Source organism: Oryctolagus cuniculus, chromosome 8 (assembly GCF_964237555.1).
Source record: "Oryctolagus cuniculus chromosome 8, mOryCun1.1, whole genome shotgun sequence".
Taxonomy (NCBI): domain Eukaryota; kingdom Metazoa; phylum Chordata; class Mammalia; order Lagomorpha; family Leporidae; genus Oryctolagus; species Oryctolagus cuniculus.
Window position 1 is genome coordinate 55,365,193 of NC_091439.1, and position 19,104 is coordinate 55,384,296.

A 19,104-nucleotide genomic window follows, 5' to 3' on the forward strand; every position below is an offset into this window, starting at 1 on the left:
CTAATACCTAGAGTTCTTCAAAAAGTTCATGCAAATGGAATTAGAAGGTAAATTTATTTTGGTGCAGAAGAAATTGAAATACATTCATAGTTTTTTCACAATGTACATTTTCCATGTAAGTTTTGAAGACCTCACATATATATTACAACCCTTTAGGACAAGTAAGGCTTATTAATGTTTGACACTCCAGACAAAGTGTCTAATATCAAGGAATGTATAAGCAGGTAATCCAATCATTTCATTTTTTAAAAAATTATATTGAAATATCATGAAAAGCAGTGGAAAAGGAAAGTGGTTCTAGTATCTCAAGTTATGGACTTAATTCTGAGCAACATGGGGCTGGCGCTGTGGCGCAGTGGATTGACGCCCTGCCCTGAAGCGCCAGCATCCCACATGGGTGCTGGTTTTAGTCCTAGCTGCTCCTCTTCCGATCCAGCTCATTGCTGTGGCCTGGGATAGCAGTGGAAGACGGCCCAAGTCCTTGGGCCCCTGAACCTGCATGGGAGACCTGGAAGAAGCTCCTGGCTCCTGGCTTTGGATCGGCGCAGCTCCGACCACTGCAACCATCTGGGGAATGAACCACCGGATAGAAGACCACTCTCTCTGCCTCTCCTCTCTCTGTGTAACTCCGACTTTCAAATAAATGAATAAATCTTTAAAAAACAATATACTGAGTAACAGTGATATGCAAGACTAGAAACTTAAAATGAAAAGTTTGTGTATATGCCAAAAGATTTGATTAAATAATGTGAAGAGACATTGCGTAAGACGTTAATAAATTTTCTTTATTGATTTATTTGAAAGGCAGAGTCACAGAGGCAGAGAGATAGAGAAGTCTTCCAGCCGCTGGTTCAATCCCCAGATGGCTGCAATGGCTGGAGCTGTGCCAATCTGAAGCCAGGAGCTTCTTCCAGTCTCCCACATGCGTGCAGGAGCCCAATGACTTGGGCCAACTTCTACTGCTTTCCCAGGCCATAGCAGAGAGCTAGATCAGAAATAGAGCAGCCAGAACTCGAACTGGTGGCCATACAGGATGCCGGTTCTGCAAGCGGCAGCTTTACCGGCTACACCACAACAGCGGCCCCAAGACATTAATAAATCTTTTCTGAACACACCCTGAACTACTGTGGATTAGTTAGTATTATATTATATACTTAGATATATTTTAGGCCGGCGCCGCAGTTCAATAGGCTAATCCCCTGCCTTGCGGCGCCGGCATACCAGGTTCCAGTCCCGGTCAGGGCACTGGATTCTGTCCCGGTTGCCCCTCTTCCAGGTCAGCTCTCTGCTGTGGCCCGGGAGTACAGTGGAGGATGGCCCAAGTTCTTGGGCCCTGCACCCGCATGGGAGACCAGGAGAAGCACCTGGCTCCCGGCTTCGGATCAGCGCTGTGCGCCGGCCCCAGCGCACCAGCCGCAGCGGCCGTTGGAGGGTGAACCAACGGCAAAGGAAGACCTTTCTCTCTGTCTCTCTCTCTCTCACTGTCCACTCTGCCTGTCAAAAAAAATTAAAAAAAAAAAAAGATATATTTTAAGCTAGTTATCATCTTTAAATCATTGTATCCAAGATTTAATTTTCTTGGACCATACCCATATTTATAATAAGCTAGCCTATAAAATGCCACTAAATTCATAAACTAGATATGCATGATACTTTTATAACTTTCACCTTCTGCTCATTTACCTATTACCATATATATTACCATAATTTCTCTAAAGGAAGTCCTTCCTTAGAAAAACCAGCTTGTCAGCATGTTTTCTCAGCTCTCTTCTTTTCTTCCTTATCATGTGTCATTGCATAAACTTGAATTTTGGCTTCAAACTCTTAGTGAACCATTAGAATACATTTTCCTCCCTTGGAGTATACAGAAGTGAGACTATACCCCTTCCTATTAAATTGCAGCCTGGAGGGTAGTTTATAATGAACCCAACAAGGTGTCAAATGTCCCTGTTCTATGTCAAATGAAAACTGCTGAAATCTCACATTTTGCTTTTCAAGCTTTTCAGAGAGAAATTGTTTCCCTGTAAATAGCTACTGCTGAGGAATACTTGTAAGTGAGGCTCGGCAAAGCCTTGGAAATTCAGTAACTACTCCCCTCCTCCTCCACCAAAAAATACTATTTATACTATTTTTGGCAAAGGTGGACTGTGGCAGATACAGCTAAGTGTCCAGTAAAATCTTCCACAGAAATCAGGTCTTAGCTGGAATGTGGCTCCTGGCTATGACTACATCCGTCAGCCTTCTTGCAGCTAAATGTAGCCAACTGACACATTCAATGAAATGCTCAATGGAAAATGAATTCAAATGACATGTAATACTCCTAGGCACAGTCCATAATACCTTGCAGGACTTTCAAAACAAAACAAAAACTGTGTTTTTTATTCTGGAAACCATGTGTGGAAAAGTGACAAACATGTCATCTTAGGGCTCTGAATGACTGCGAGGGGCAGAGGCTTGACCTGTAAAGCTCAACACAAAATAATTTCCTAAGACAGAAAAAAATTTGGCTTTAAGAATACAGAAGTTGGGGCCAGCGCTGTGGCATAGCAGGTAAAGCCACTGCCTGCAGTGCCGGCATCCCATATGGGCACCAGTTCAAGTCCCAGCTGCTCTACTTCCCATCCAGCTCTCTGCTATGGCCTGGGACAGCAGAAGAAGATGGCCCAAGTCCTTGGGCCCCTGCACCTGTGTGAGACCTGAAAGAAGCTCCTGGCTCCAGATTGGTGCAGCTCTGGCCATTGCAGCCATCTGGGGAGTGAACCAGTGGATGAAAGACACTCACTCACTCTCACACTTGCTCGCTCTCTCTCTCTCACACACTCTCTCTCTCACTGCCTCTCTGCCTCTCTGTAATTCTGCCTTTCAAATAAATAAATAAATAAATATTTGAAAAAATACAGAAGTTTATTGTTGGGTCTTTTGTTTTAGCAGCATAGCTTATACTGCAGAATAGAGATACAGCTGGCGCTGTGGCATAGGTTAAGCTGCCATTTGCGATGCCAGCACCCCATATGGGCACTGGTTCGAGTCCCAGCTGCTCCACTTCTGATCCAGCTCCCTGCTAATGCACCTGGAAAGCGGGTAAGATGACCCAATTCCTTAGGCCCCAGCACTCACATGGGAGACCTTGAGGAAGCTCCTGGCTTCAGCCTGGCCCAGCCCCAGCCATTGTGGCCAATTGGGCCACAATGAACCAGTGGTTGAGAGGTTCTCTCTCTCCTATTTCTGCCTTTCAAGTAAAAAAAATCTTATAAAAAGAAAAAAATTCATTTTTAACAAAAAAGTTTGGCATGGAGGAAGGGTGGGAAGTGAGGAATGCTGACTGCCTGATTTAATCAGCTAATGATATATGTATTTGTTGAAATATTACACTGTCTCATAAAGGTGTACAAGTATTAAATGCTAACAAAAATTTTAACTGAAAGGTGAAAAGGTCTGGGGAAGTAAAAGGGAAAACACACACACTGTGCATGTTCTAATGCTCAGCTCAAATGAAAGGCAAGTCATTCTTACGGTTTAATGATAATCCAAAAGAAAAATAAGTCTACTAAATGCCTGTGCAGGTACACTGCCCCTTCGACATTCCTTATTTAAGCCTTCACCTTTTTTGCCCATTGTGTCATTTCTCCCATTGTAATCAGAACTTATCACAAGACTCATTTTGGCCTCTACTCCAGACAGCAACTTTTTGTACACCATACTCCCAGCCTTCCCATTCTCTTCCTCTCTCCTACTTGCTGAATGAACACTGTGGGCCCATGATTGGGTATAAGCTTAACCACAGAAAACTGCTGAAATCTCTACACATCTTCACAGTCTTCCCCTTGTCTTTTGATTCCACCAGCTCCATGATTACTCCAGCTCCATGTACGGTATCCATGACGTCATGATTTGTCTGTTTCACCTCATACCACAATGAAAATCTATCTTCTAGCATAACATCTCTATTACTACTGAAAAAAAATCCAGCAGAACAGGAGTTGCTAAACTATGGCTATCAGCCAAATCTGTCTCCTGTTTTTAAAAATAAAATGTCCATTGTAACCCATTAACTGTACTTTTGTGGGGAAATTAGTTACATGAAGCAATTAATAGATGGTGCCCAGAGGAAGTAAGGTGGGTGGAATCCAAAGTTGTTTACCACTAAAACTAATTGGCTAAGCAACATCAGGGGAAGTGGCAACAACTGATATCAAGTGTATAGACATATGGCTAGTCCTATGAAAATCGCCCCATAAAATGACCATTTAAGTGATTGGTTGGTCCTTAGCCCTGCCCCAATGACTCTGCAGTTTTGTGCTTTAAAAGGCTCTGTTATGCGTGAAATAAACGAGTTCTTGCTAGACTTGACTCCCCACGGTGTCAAGGAGGATCAGGAGGCTGGGGAACAGGCGAGCGGCGCACTTACCTTTCCTCAGACCCAGTCCATCCTTGTACGGGTGGACTCAGACCCTGCATACTTTGAAAATTTATATTTACTAAATAAAAAATAAATTAAAAAATAAAATGTACTGGAACACAACAATGTCTATTTGCTTATGCACTGTTCATATCTGCTTTCACATAAGAGTGGAAGAATCAAGTATCAGGGACAGAAGCAATAAGTCACAACATCTACAGTGTCTATTCTCTGGTACTCTGTTCCTCCATGTTTGAAAGACAGCCACATTTTTTCAGTCAAAAGTCCCTGAGACATGATGGTGAAGGCTGCAGCAAATGAGTTTGGTTGTATTGGCCATGTGTCATCAGGGCTGCTTTTCAATCTAGCAAAGTCACCATCAATGACCCTTTCATTTACCTCAACTCTATGGTCTATAATTTCCAGTATGATTCCACCCATGGCAAGTTCAATGGAACAAAAAGGCTGAGAAGGTGAGGTCTGTCATCAATGGGAAGCCCATCTCCACCTTCCAGGTGTGAGATCCCATGAATATCAAACAGACTGATGCTGGGGCAGCAAATGTTGTGGAGTCCACTGTTGTCTTCACTACCCTAGAGAATTCTGACGCTCACCTGAAGGAAGCCAGCAGGGGCATCCTCTCTTCTCTTTTCGCTGATGTGACTCCATGTCTATGATGGGTGTGAACCATGAGAAGTGTTACCAACTCCCTCAAGATTTTCAGCAAAGCCTCATGCACCACCGATTGCTTAGTCATCTTAGCCAAAGTCATCCATCATGACTTTGGCATTACAGAGGGACTCACAACCACAGTTCACGGCATCACTGCCACTCAGAAGGATGTGGAGAGACCTTCTGTGAAACTGTGGCACGACGCCCATGGGGTGCCCAGAACATTGTCCTTGCATCTAGTGGCACTAGCAAAGCGATGGACACAGTCATCTCTGAGCTGAATGAGAAGTTTATACACACGGCCTTCCATGTGCCCACTTGACAATGTGTCAGTTGTGGATATAACCTGCCATCTGAAGAAAGCTGCCAAATATCACATAAAAAAGTGGTAAGAGGTTGGCATTTTCACACAGTAGGTTGAGCTGCCACTTGAGATGTTTGCATCCCATACTGGAGTGCCTGTGATCAAGTCCTGCCTCCCTTTGATCCAGTTTCCTGCTAATACACACACTAGGAAAAAGGAGATGATGGTTCAAGTACTTGGATCCCTGCCACCCCACAGGAGACCTAGATGGAGTTCTGGGCCCCTGGCTTTAGCATGGCCCATCCCTGGCTTTTGTAGGCATCTGGGGCATGAACCAGTGGGTAGATCTTTTTCTCTCTCAATAACTCTCTCAATCTGTCATTTTGCATCTCAAACAAATAATTTTTTAAGATCTATTTATTTTAAGTCAGAGTTACAGAGAGAAGGAAAAACAGATATCTTCCATCTATTGGTTCACTCCCTCAAATGGCTGCAACGGCCAGGGCCATGCCACAGCCAGAAGCATCATCTGGGTCTCCCATGAAGGTGGCAGGGACCCAAGCACTTGGGTCATCTTCTGCTGCTTTCCCAGACCATTAACAAGGAGCTGGATTAGAAGTGGAACAACCAGGACAGGAACCAGTGCCCATATGGGATGTCAGCATTGCAGGTGGCAGCTTCACTGACTATACCACAATGCCAGCCCCCAATAATATATATTTTTAAGGTGTAAAGCAGGCCGGCGCCACGGCTCAATAGGTTAATCCTCCACCTAGCGGCATCGGCACACCGGGTTCTAGTCCCGGTTGCCCCTCTTCCAGGCCAGCTCTCTGCTGTGGCCCGGGAAGGCAGTGGAGGATGGCCCAAGTGCTTGGGCCCTGCACCCGCATGGGAGACCAGGAGAAGCACCTGGCTCCTGCCTTCGGATCAGCGCGGTGCACCAGCCGCAGCGCACCAGCTGTGGCGGCCGTTGGAGGGTGAACCAACGGCAAAAGGAAGACCTTTCTTTCTGTCTCTCTCTCTCACTATCCACTCTGCCTGTCAAAAAAAAAAAAAAAAAAAAGGTGTAAAGCAGGCATTGGATGGACAACTAAACAGATAGTGATAGCTGTCTCCTTATACCTAATTTCTTCAGCAGCACAAGTATGTGTATTTGCAGAACAAGAAATACAAAGACATGGGACAGGCATTTAGCCTAGCGGTAAAGACACTGGTTGAGATGTCTGTACCCCACATCAGAGTGCTTGGGTTCAAATCCCAATCTACCTTCTTGATAATGCAAACTCTAGGAGGCAGTGGTGATGGTTCAAGGAAATGGGTTCTTGTCAACCACATGGGAGGCCTGAATTGAACTGCAGGCTCCTGGTTTTTGCCTGGCCCAGCTCCAGCCATTATATGCATTTAGTGATTGACCCAGTAAGAAGAATACCAACTTGTGCTCTCTCTTCCCCAGTTAAAATTTTATTTACAAGTATAAATATACAAAGATATAAAAGATATAGCACTTGTTCTTCAAAAGTTACAACATAGGGGCCATCGCTGTGGTGTAGTAGACTAGGCTAGGGAGTAATATAATAAGCACCTGTTTTTCCACATAGTATGTCCTCAATCTAATTTTTTTTTGTTTTTGTTTTTTGTTTTTTTTTTTTTTTATCTTTTATTTAATGAATATAAATTTCCAAAGTACGACTCATGGGTTACAATGGTTTTCCCCCCCATACCGTCCCTCCCACCCACCACCCTCCCCTTTCCCACTCCCTCTCCCCTTCCATTCACATCAAGATTCATTTTCGATTATCTTAATATACAGAAGATCAGCTTAGTATACCTTAAGTAAGGATTTCAACAGTTTGTTCCCACACAGAAACATAAAGTGAAAAATAATAGATGATTTTTTTTTAAATGATGATGAAATCAGATCAGACCTATTGTCATGTTTAATCCCAGTGAGAGTCAAGTTGGGAATTGATAATTTTTTTTTTTTTTACAGAAGATCAGTTTAGTGTACATTAAGTAAAGATTTCAACCGTTTGCACCCCCATAGAAACACAAAGTGAAATATACTGTTTGAGTACTCGTTATAGCATTAAGCCTCAGTGTACAGCACATTAAGGACAGAGATCCTACATGAGGAGTAAGTGCACAGTGACTCCTGTTGTTGACTTTACAAATTGACACTCCTGTTTATGGCATCAGTAATCTCCCTATGCACCAGTTATGAGTTTCCAAGGCTATGGAAGCCCCTTGAGTTCTCCGACTCTTATCTTGTTTAGACAAGGTCATAGTCAAAGTGGAGGTTCTCTCCTCCCTTCAGAGAAAGGCACCTCCCTCTTTGAAGACCTGTTCTTTCCACTGGGATCTCACTCACAGAGATCTTTTTGCCAGAGTGTCTTGGCTTTCCATGCCTGAAATACTCTCATGAGCTTTTCAGCCAGATCCGAGTGCCTTTAGGGCTGATTCTGAGGCCAGAGTGCTATTTAGGACATCTGCCATTCTATGAGTCTGCTGAGTATCTCACTTCCCATGTTGGATCACTCTCCCCTTTATTTATTCTATCGGTTAGTGTTAGCAGATACTAGACTTGTTTATGTGCTCCCTTTGACTCTTAGTCCTTTCATTATGATCAATTGTGAACTGAAACTCAATCTAATTTTTAATGGAATGTTTTCCAAGTAGTACTCTGGAAGAAGTTCTTGGAAATGCTATAGAATAAAAGAGGTCTGTGATCAAGCTTCCACCTGTGTTGCCAGCATTCCATATGGGCACCAGTTCAAGTCTTGGCTGTTCCTCTTCCAATCCAGCTCTCTGCTTAGGGCCTGGGAAAGCAGTAGAAGATGGCCCAAATGCTTGGGCCCTTGCACCCTTGTGGGAGACTGGAAGAAGCTGCTAGCTCCTGGCTTTGGATCAGCTCAGTTCCAGCCATTGTGGCCATTTGGGGAGTGAACCAGCAGATGTAAGACCTTTCTCTCTGTCTCTCCCTTTCTCTGTCTGTAACTCTACCTCTCAAAAAGAAATATGTATGTGGAGGCAGGAATGCTGGTTAAAAAAAAAAAAACCGTAACACAGGGGATTATACAAGTACCAGATGAGGACTAAAAAGAAACACTATGAGTATATGCAGACATAAGAAAAAATGATTTCCATCTAGGTAATTAAGAGAGACTTTATTCATGGAAGTGGTGACATCAATTCTGGACTTTTAGTCACAACTAGAATATGTAAGTGGCAGATCAAGTGAACAGGGGACTAACTGTTATGCTCTATAAAAGTAATTGAGGATGAGGAAGATGACCTAATGGTCATCCAGATGTCTAGGTTCCTTCTATCTAGTTATCCACCCTCTAGAGGGTTGTGTGCCTCCAGAAGGCCCAAGTTGGGCCACCCCTCCTACATCTTCATTCTAAGCCATGGTGGAAGTGACAGAGGCTCTGGTAATAGCTGGAACCTCATTAGCACCCTCTCTGCTCATAGCAGAAAATGCAACATGTATAAAGAGATTCTGGCTAATTTTTAAAAAATCTTCAATTATTCAAAAAGTTCCACACAAAGTGGCTAAGAACCTTCAGGCTTTACCCTTTCTAAATTAGCTGGAAGGGGCAGGCATTGTGGCACAACGAGTTAAGCTGGAGCTTGTGATGCATGCTCTATCAGAACGCTGATTCAAGTTTCAGACACTCCAATTCCAACCCAGCTCCCTGCTAATGTGCCTGGGAAGCTAGCTGAAGATGGACTTGAGCCCCTGCCACCCATGTGAGAGACCAAGATGGGGCTCCCGGCCGCTGGTTTCTGCCTGGCCCAGCCCCAACTGCAGGCATTGGAGAGTGAAGCAGCAGATGGAAGATCCCTATCTTATCCTCTGTCACTCTGCCTTTCAAATAAAATAAATCCTAAAAATAAATAAAGCAGAGAAAATTGGGATGATCTGAAGAGAACATATCACTAAAGGACTACTTATAATATTTCTATCTTTATCATCCATTCACTCATTCCTCTTTACAACAAGCATTTATTATGCACCTACTATGCTAGGGCAGTGGTGATCAAGATAGAGAAGAAATAGTTCTGACCACAGTAATTCTGACAATCTCTGGCAGGCAGCAGTGGGGCTTGGAGGATAGAGGGCAGAGGATCACATGAGCACAAAAATAAGGCCCGGTCAAATGACCTCAGTGCTCTAGGGCGAAAAGGAAACTGTAATCAATTCCACCTGCAATTAACTATACAGAGACTTCATCAAAGCTGGGATGGAGGGCAGCTATTTGACTAGGTGAAAATGGAGGGGAGGGAGAGGGAGATACTACTGTCTGGGGAACCCACAACACCAACAGGGAAGGATGAAACCAATGGCAAGGCACAAGAAGTATTAGTGCAGATGCACTGGTCTGTAGGCTATGTAAGGCATGGCGTAGGAAGTACAGCCAGAGGGCTGAGCTACAGCATGGTTCTGGATCAAGTGCACCTTATGTTCAAAGCACTCTTGCCTTGGCTTCAAAAACAACAAACCCATAAAAGGGTATCTACAAGGTCCAAAGAAATTATACTTTCTCCTAAAAAGTGAAAATTGTTTTATTATACACTATCTAACATTCTCAAAGCAGAGTTGCAGAAATGAGTCATTGGGCTATAAAATTTCACAAAAAATATCCTCCAGCAATGGCTTACAGAGCCAATGCTGTGCTGATCTGTTTGCAAAACATTTTCCAAAACATTTTTTTCTCCAGGTTTATGGTCACACTACTGTCAGTCTCTTTTCCAGATCCCTCTTCAAATACTCAATTCAGCCCCCATTAGGAAAATTTCATATATTGAAGACAGACAAAATGTTTAACCAGAGAGAGAGAGCTACATACACATACACACAGAAAAACAAAAATATGTCAAATAGAAATGATACCTTCTTCCTTCCTCCAGCCAGGTTCAGTCCATTTCTTAATTGCTGCCATGTCTAAAACATAATATATTACAATTGAATACAATAGGATTACCACTAATCTACGCAGTTCAAGGGGAAAAAAAAAGAGGAAATAAAGAGGAAAAAACAAAATCTAACGGAACCATCTACTGTAAACAGTGACTATCACAAGACCCTCAGGGAGAACTACTGGCCAGCCTCCAAGACTTTTCCTCCCTGAAATTTGCCACAAAGAAGTTTTGTGAATCTGTCGGTTTCTTGATAGTGTTTTACAGCACTTTTTTTTTTTTTTTTTTTTTTTGGACAGGCAGAGTTAGACAGTGAGAGAGAGAGAGACAGAGAGAAAGGTCTTCCTTCTGTTGGTTCACCCCCCAAATGGCACTGCACCAATCTGAAGCCAGGAGCAGGAGCTTAAAGATTTATTTATTTCTCCTCCGGGTCTCCCACGTGGGTGCAGGGGCCCAAGGACTTGGGCCATCTTCTACTGCTATCCCAGGCCATAGCAGAGAGCTAGATTGGAAGAGGAGCAGCCGGGACTAGAACCAGCGCCCATATGGGATGCTGGCGCTTCAAGCAAGGGCTTTAACCTGCTGCGCCACAGCGCCGGCCCCTACAGCACTTCTTGATTCTGCTTACAAGCTGAAGAAAATCTTTATTTTTAAAGATTTATTTTATTTACTTGAAAGGCAGAGTTTCAGAGAAGGAAAGACAGAGAGAGGTCTTCCATCTGCTGGTTTACTCCCCAAATGGCCACAACAGCCAGGGCTGGGTCAAGCTGAAGCCAGGAACCAGGGGCCTCTTCCAGGTCTCCCATGTAGGTGCAGGGGCCTAGCACTTGGGCCATCTTCTACTGCTTTCCCAGGAGCATTACCAGGGAGCTGGATTGGAAATACTCGAACTGGCACCCATATGGGATGCCAGCACTGCAGGCAGTGGCTTAACCAGCTATACCACAATACTACCCCCACAATGTAACAATTTAAACTCTAGACCAACTTATTGGTTCTCTTTCACAGCTCTCTATTTCTTATCCTTACATCTATTTAAAGAAACTGTTAAATGAACTTTGTTCATAGTGCAGATTTCATGTATCATTTCTCACTAATATTGTCAATCTTAGAAATCTAATTATCCCCTAAAGAGATGCCAAAAAATAATAATAATCCTGGCACAGGTGTATGGCACAGTGATTAAGATGCTGCTTGGGATGCCTATTGGAGTGTCTGGGTTCAAGTCCTAGTTCTTAATTCCAGCTTCGCACTAACATGCACCCTGGCAGGCAGCAAGGGATGGATCAAGTACTTAACCCCTCCCACCCACACAGGAGACCGGAATTGAGTTCCAGGCTCTTGAGCTTGCCCTGGCCCAGGCCCAACATTGTAGGCATTTGGGGAGTAAACCAATAGATAGGAGATCCGTGTGTGTGTGTGTGTATGTGTGTGTGTCTTCGTCCTTCAAACAAAAAATTAAAGTAAAATTATAAAATTAAAAATTCAAAGCTATAATGCTTCCTCTTCCCTTTATGATGAACCTATAACTAAGGTTAAAATGTGGTAAAATCAAATATTGGTGCCATTTAATTTTAGAGATTCATGAAATAGGAAACTCTCAAAGAAATTTACAGGTCCTGGTAGTAACCCACACTATATTTCTTTCTTCTCTTTTTTTTAGAAGGCTTTCATTTAATAAATATAAATTTCATAGGTACAGCTTTAGGAATTTATCAGTTCTTCCCCCCCAACCCACTCTCCCATCCCCTCTCCCATCCCACCTCCTAGTCCTTCTCCCATCCCATTCTTCATTAAGATTCATTTTCAATTATCTTTATATACCGAAGACCAACTCTATACTAAGATTTCAACAGTTTGCACCCAAACAAATACACAAAGTATAAAGTACTGTTTGAAGAAAAGTTTTACTGTTAATTCTCATAATACAACTCATTAAGTACAGAGGTCCTACATGGGGAGCAAGTGCACAGTGACGCCTGTTGTTGATTTAACAATTGACAATCCTATTTATGATGTCAGTGATCACCCAAAGCTCTTGTCATGAGCTGCCAAGGCTATGGAAGCCTTTTGAGTCCACAAACTCCGTCAGTCTTTAGACAGGGCCATAAACAAAGTGGAAGTTTTCTCCTCCCTTCGGAGAAAGGTACCTCCTTCTTTGATGGTCCCTTCTTTCCACTGGGATCTCATTCACAGAGATCCTTCATGTAGGTCATTTTTTGCCACAGTGTTTTGGCTTTCCATATCTGAAATGCTCTCATGGGCTTTTTAGCCAGCTCTGAATGCCTTAAGGGCTGATTCTGCCAGAGTGTTATTTAGGGCGGTTGTGATTCGATGAGTCTGCTGTGTGGCCTGCTTCCCATGTTGAATCCTTCTCTCCATTTTATCTATTGTCATTAGCAGACACTTGGTCTTATTTATGTGATCCCCTTGACACTTATTCCTAACTATATGATCAGTTACACACTTAAAATGATCACTTTAGTAAGATGGCACTAGTACCACCTAGCTTAATGGGATTTGGCAAGTTTTTAGCTTTACCCATAGGAGTAAGTCAGACCCACACTATTTCAACTCTGGTGGGGATGGTGGGGATAGCAAAGAAATAGGAAGATTTAGGGCAGGTAAGGGTAGTAGAAAGAGAAAAAGAGAAGAATTTATTTCTTTGCATAAAGAGAAATAAATTAACTTCAGCAACATCACCTTTCTTTAAGAGGGAACCATAGTATCAAATGTAAATTCTTGGGGCCCATGTTGTGGCACAGCAGCTTAAGTTACCTCTGCAATGCTGGCATCCCATATTTATAGTACTAGTTCAAGTCCTGCTATGGCTTCCTGATAATGTGCCTTAGAAAGCAGCAGATGATGACCTGAGTACTTGTGCCCCTGCCACCTTATAGGAGACCTGGCTCCTAGATTTGGCCTGGACCAGCCCCCGCTATTATAGCCATTTGGGAGGTAAACCAGCAGATCAAAGATTTCTTTCTCTTTCTCTCTCCTCCCTCTGCACTCTGTTTCTGTCTCTCCCTCCCTGTGTCTCTGCCTTTCAAATAAACAAATCTTAAAAAAAAAAAAAAGGTATTCTTATGGCAACTCCATTCAACACAATCTGTATCTATTGAACACTACATGAACCAGAAAGTCTAGCTTGCCACACAATTTCACAATTCACTATGTAGAATATATCTGTTCAAACACCAGAGCTGGTTTTTAAATTTTCTTAAAACCTACTTATGCCTTTTTCCCATTAAAGAAAATTGAGAAACAGGTGATGACATGAATGTAAGAAAAACATGAAGGTGAAGACAAAACCATGAATACTGTGAATACATAACATACGCGTCATAAGATATTTCACATGTTAATGAGTGAAAAACCTGACCCTAAGCTGCCAGCAGCAGGTGTATAGACACCACCACTAAGCAATAACAATTTTACCTGCTCCATAAAACCCTAGTGTTCTAAGATCAGACAGCAGTTTTTTTCATGGGTCCCTTTACAGGCCACCCTTTAATTGACTACGTTTCATGGAGTTGTTTCTGAAAAGGTGTGCAGATGCAGAAAATTCAGCAAAAAGACTTGGGTGGGGAATCCCATGCCACAAAGCATAAACACATAGCTTAGAGAACAGAGAGCTAGTACTGTTCAAAAACCAAATCCCCCGGGCCATGGTTCACTTGGCTAATCCTCCGCCTGCGGCGCTGACACCCCGGATACTAGCCCCAGTTGCTCCTCTTCCAGTCCAGCTCTCTGCTGTGGCCCGGGAGGGCAGCGGAGGATGGCCCAAATGCTTGGGTCCCTGCACCCACACGGGAGACCGGGAGGAAGCACCCGGCTCCTGGTTTCGGATTGGCACAGCGCCAGCCATAGCGGCCATTAGGGGAGTGAACCAACGAAGGAAGACCTTTGTCTCTGGCTCTCTCACTGTGTATAACTCTGTCTCTCTCTCACTGTTTAACTCTGCTGGCAAAAAAAAAAAAAAAAAAAAAAAAATCAAAATTGATATTGTTGATATTGGTAAATTAAATGATCAAAAAAGAAGTCACTTAGAAAATGTCTAAGAAAATGTTTTATTTATTACAAACTGATTTTATAGCCTGTAGGTTAGTTTACTACACAATCATTTTAGGGTTATAATGCTCTCTCTCAAAATAAATAAGTGTTTTAAAACAAGAAAAGAGTTACAGTTCATTCCCCAGATGGCTGCAGTGGCCAGCACTGGGCCAGGACAAAGTTAGGAGCTTCAGCAGGGTCTCCCAGTGGGTGGTAGGAGCCCAAACACTTGGGCCATCTTCCGCTGCTTTTCTCTGGCCATTAGCAGGGAGCTGGATTGGAAGTGGAGTAGCCAGGTCTCCAACCTGTGCCAATATGGGATGCCAACATCACCGACAGTGGCTTAACCAGCAACACCACAATGCTGGCCCTACTAGATACTCTCAAACAAGCAACATTTCAAAAACAAAAACACTGATAATGACAGAATGAAGCATTACAGAATCTATTCTGACATGCTAATACCATCAAACAACTTTTAATTTCTTTTGCAAGGACAAACAGTATTAGAACCACTAAGTAAAAATACCACTTGTTCTACTGACCATGGACGATCATAAAAGTTTTTCAATCATTACAACAACCATCCCAACACTGACAATACTTTGTTCAATGGTATATTTACATCCTCTGGTAAAATAACAAAGTGGCAACTTTATAGATAGAAAAGATTTTAAGGCCAATTAGACAGATCCCTTTGTTTTGAAAAGGGGACAAAACAGACCCAGACAAACTGAATGACTTGGCTAAATGGACAGAGATAAGTGGTAGAGGGCCAGGGTGGCTGGCACTCAGATGGATCAACTGCCTAACATTAGTTAAATTAGTTTCTCATTTCTATTTTAGGACCTAAACACAGTTTATATAATAGATGTTACATGAACCAATACTCAGGTTTTCTCCGTTAGTTTCACAGCTACCTCAGTCAACAAATATTTCCTGCCAAGATGCAACTGATTTCCTAGCTTGGCATTTACTGTAAAACAGCACAAAAACTGCACTGCTTAATTACAATAAAGAAAATCTAAAATCTGAATAAAAAAGCACTAATATGTAAGTGCTGGGAAGGTGGTAATACTTAATAGACAAACTCATTTCAAATTAGTCTGTGATGAAAACATCAATCTCTTTACAGTGTGAACATAATCCCACCTCCACACACACAAGCAGCAGCCCTCAGAAGAGTGCTCTCAAAACAGTATGACAGACTAAAATGTGCCAACTGCAGATACAGGAAAGCATCAAATAAGAATGACATTAAATTCAAACAATTAAAACGATTCCTAATTTAACACCTTGTGATGAAATTAAAATATCCATACGGTTTGTTTTTAGGAGTTTGTAAAAAGGCACACACTACAGATAAGCTTCTCTGCAAAATACACATGATTTTCAAAAAAGTGAAGTAGCTTACGTGGGGACTCAGGCTGTATGAGGAGCACAAAATCCTATCAAGGTGTTTCTCAACCTAAGGAACAGAAAACCTAATTTAAAAAGGCACAACTAGGCAAGAGCTTTCAGTTTAGAGGGAATTCACCAGGCACCATAATCACTCAAAGCTGTGTCCTTGTGCACGGAAACACGCGCAGGAGCCGCAGATTGCCCTGACAACCACTCAGCCTGCGTGCTGAGAGCAGAGAGGCTGCCACCATGAGTCCTCAGAGACGCCAGGCCATGCCGTGGCTGAAGATAATACGATATGCTCCAGCTCTGACGGTTCAGACTAAATGTGCTCTTTAAAATATAGTTCTGCTACACTAAACATATCCACGTCAACAAACTCGGTTTTTCTCTCCCACCATGAAACACTGGCAGATAATGATCCACCTACCACATGAAGGATGAGAACTGTATATTTTTCACTGATTAAAGACTCCTATAAAGCAAACTCATAATTTCAGAAAAGGCCGATTATAACTGGGAACACTTACTTCAGATACTACTAATAACAAGTCCTTGCAGGCTAGGATTTTATGAGCTGTCAGGTCCAAACCACTTCTTTTATTTTCTCCAAACTGCTTTCTAGGCTCCAGGAGTCTCAATTTAACAACAAATTACATAGAAATAATACTTGTCTTTAGCCACAGGATGTTTCTATCAAATGGCACACTCACAAAACAGACAGACTTTGAAAAATGTCCTGACAGCCGAGTCATCTGATTTTCAGAAAGCTGTTTTAGCAGCCCTGTATAAACACCTGAGGGACCAGAATGTTTGTCAGTTCTTTCATGGCAAGATTTCAAAGTTCAAATAAAGCAAATTCACAGACTTGTGTTTATACTTTGTGGGCGGGCAGGGGTATTTTATCAGACAGATAAAATGATGGAAGAATTTCCACTTTTGAAGTCCTGCATGTTGCCTCTATAGCACAGTTGACTAAAAAATTTCCAAGTTACAGAAACGTTCAAGGGTAAGGCTTCCTAAGGTGATTACCTAAAGGCAGCATACTAACCACTGTTCCCCATTAAGGCTTAAAAGGTCTATCAGTTTTAAAATCTTTTTTATTTATTTACTTATTTATTTTGACAGGCAGAGTGGACAGTGAGAGAGAGAGAGACAGAGAGAAAGGTCTTCCTTTGCTAGAGCAGGCAAAGAAGAGTGCCTCCCCATATAGCACTAGGAATTATGGAGAAAGGAGCTTGGAGTCGATATGTTGAATTTTGATTTGAGAAGCGGAGAGAGACACATTGAGATCTTGCATTCACTGTCACACTCCCCAGGTACCCACAACAGCTAGGACTGGGGCTAGGCCTAAGCCAGGAGTGGGGGAACTCAATCTAAGTCTCCCATGGGAGCAGCAGGAACCCAATTACTTGAACCATCAGCTGCTGCCTCCCAGAGGTCTGCACAGCAGCCGGAGCCAAGTTATCCAGCCCAGGTACTCTGATGTGCAACATGGGCATCTTAACTCCCACTCTGTAGCTCATCATATAAGATAGGGCAGCCTGTCCCGAGATCCATAAAAATGCCATCCAAGATGTTAAACGGATTTAACAGACAACAATCAAACATCTGTGTTTAAATGGTGTGTGGTGAAGGGAGTTCCTTGTATTGGGTTGTTTTAATGTTTGATGTAACTTTATGAATTGCAACACTATAATAAAAGTACAATTATTAAAAGTTCAAAAAGCCCATCTCTCCAATTACTCTATTCAGTCTCCCATTTTACATTTTAAGGAGTTTGCCCTCTGCCCCTTCTTAGGTAGTAGTAACAAAATGGCCTTCCCAGTAACACATTTAACTACTTCCTCCGCCACTCCAAACTCTGAAGCTCTGAGACAGGCGAAGAGAGAAAAACAAAACAAAGCAAAGGCTCCCCAAAGAAACAGGAAATCAAAGTGACCAGAGAATCGCGCTGCTCACTCTTTCAGACTGCACAGCTGGTTACAAAACAAACCAAAAAACTTTTACCTCGAGCCATCTGAAACTCCTCTAACACGACTCGCTGCCCGGCCACACCCACGCAGCAGGCTCCCCGCAGCCTGCCTCACCACCCCGGTCACACTCAGCCCACGGCCCGCCCGCCCTGCGGAGCCCCGCACTCTTCCCTCCTCCTAGCAACGGTCCTGCCCAGACCGCAGCACGGCCGTGCCGGCCCAGCTGAGTGTTACTCAGCGGCTCTCGGGCCTCTCCGCAGACCGCGAGCTCGTCCTTCCTCTTTCGAAGGGAGCCGCGCGCGGTTCTCAGGATGGAAAGCTCCCTCTCCCGGGACAGCCCGCCCTCGGGACAGTCGCCGCGCGGCTCCGTCCTCTCCTCAGCCCCCTGCCCTCCACCCTATCAGCCGCTTCCTGTGCCCACCGCCCAGCGGGAACCTGCAGGTGGCACAGCCGCCCTGGGGACGTACTCCTGCCCGTGGTCTGAACGCTGAGCAACTGCTCCCTGGGTTTCCTAGCCGCTCCCTGAGGCTCAGCGCCTTGGTCCGCGCACGGTGTCCGGGCCGTCGAGAGGCGTCCCGCGTGCTCTCCAAGCCTTTCCTTCTCTGGGCCCCAGGGCCCACGGCTACTGCCCGCCGCCACCTGTCGGGCCTCCGTGCGCGTGGAGCCTGCGGGCAGCTGAACGCAGGGGACAGCCCCGGCTCTCGCTCTGGCTAAAGTTGCCCGACGCAAACTTTTCACCCGCCGGTCCCCCGGGTCTCGTACCTGGGGCGGCCGCGGCCTCGGACGTGCTCGGCCTCGGGATCCGGGCGTCGGCGGCAGCAGCAGGCGCCACGGCCGGAGGCCCCTCGGGAGCATCGTGGTGCGCGGGCGCCGGGGCTCCCGCAGCGTCAGCGGCGCATCCTCCCGGCGCGGCCCGGCTCCTCGTCAGCGCGGGGCGGCTGGCAGCGGGCGCTCGCCGTGGGCGCAGCCCGCCCCCCGCCTCCTAGCCGGAGCCGCGCGCCGTGGGCGGACTGACGGGAGGGTGTGGTGTCTCTGCTTCCACGTCTCCGCTTCACACACGCCCCGGCGCAACGCGGGTGCTTTCTCTCAGACCCAGTGTGAGGGAAGGAGCTAGAAACAGAGCACGAGGGCCAGACTGAACCGCCCTCCCGGGCTGGGGCGCCAAGGGGCCTCTCCTGTTTCCGCAGATGCCCCTTCCGGGATGAACCGGAGCAGATGACTCACCCCTTGCGAGCTGTCGAGTGCAAAATTCGTCAAGTCTGGACACTTGTGTGTTGGCAACTTCTTGTTTGTAAAAACAAACACAAGTCACGGAAAAGCAACTGAAACCAAGCTTTCAAGAGGGTTGTCACAGAACATTCAGGCGCAGGTGCTTGGTG

General features: G+C 44.5%; 1 protein-coding gene and 1 pseudogene across 2 annotated transcripts in view; one reads left to right on the top strand and one right to left on the bottom strand.

Annotated features, from left to right (window-relative positions):
- MCUB (mitochondrial calcium uniporter dominant negative subunit beta) overlaps positions 1 to 18,725 on the bottom strand; it is a 105,237-nt gene extending 86,512 nt beyond the window's left edge. For both annotated transcript variants that reach the window (XM_070047759.1, XM_008267492.4), the window contains exon 1: positions 18,488 to 18,725. In XM_070047759.1, the coding sequence (XP_069903860.1) occupies positions 18,488 to 18,580 (93 nt within the window). In that variant the 5' untranslated portion in view covers positions 18,581 to 18,725. The remainder of the gene's footprint in view (positions 1 to 18,487) is intronic.
- Positions 4,698 to 18,439, top strand: LOC138843447 (glyceraldehyde-3-phosphate dehydrogenase-like; annotated as a pseudogene).
- Positions 18,726 to 19,104: the final 379 nt, after the last annotated feature.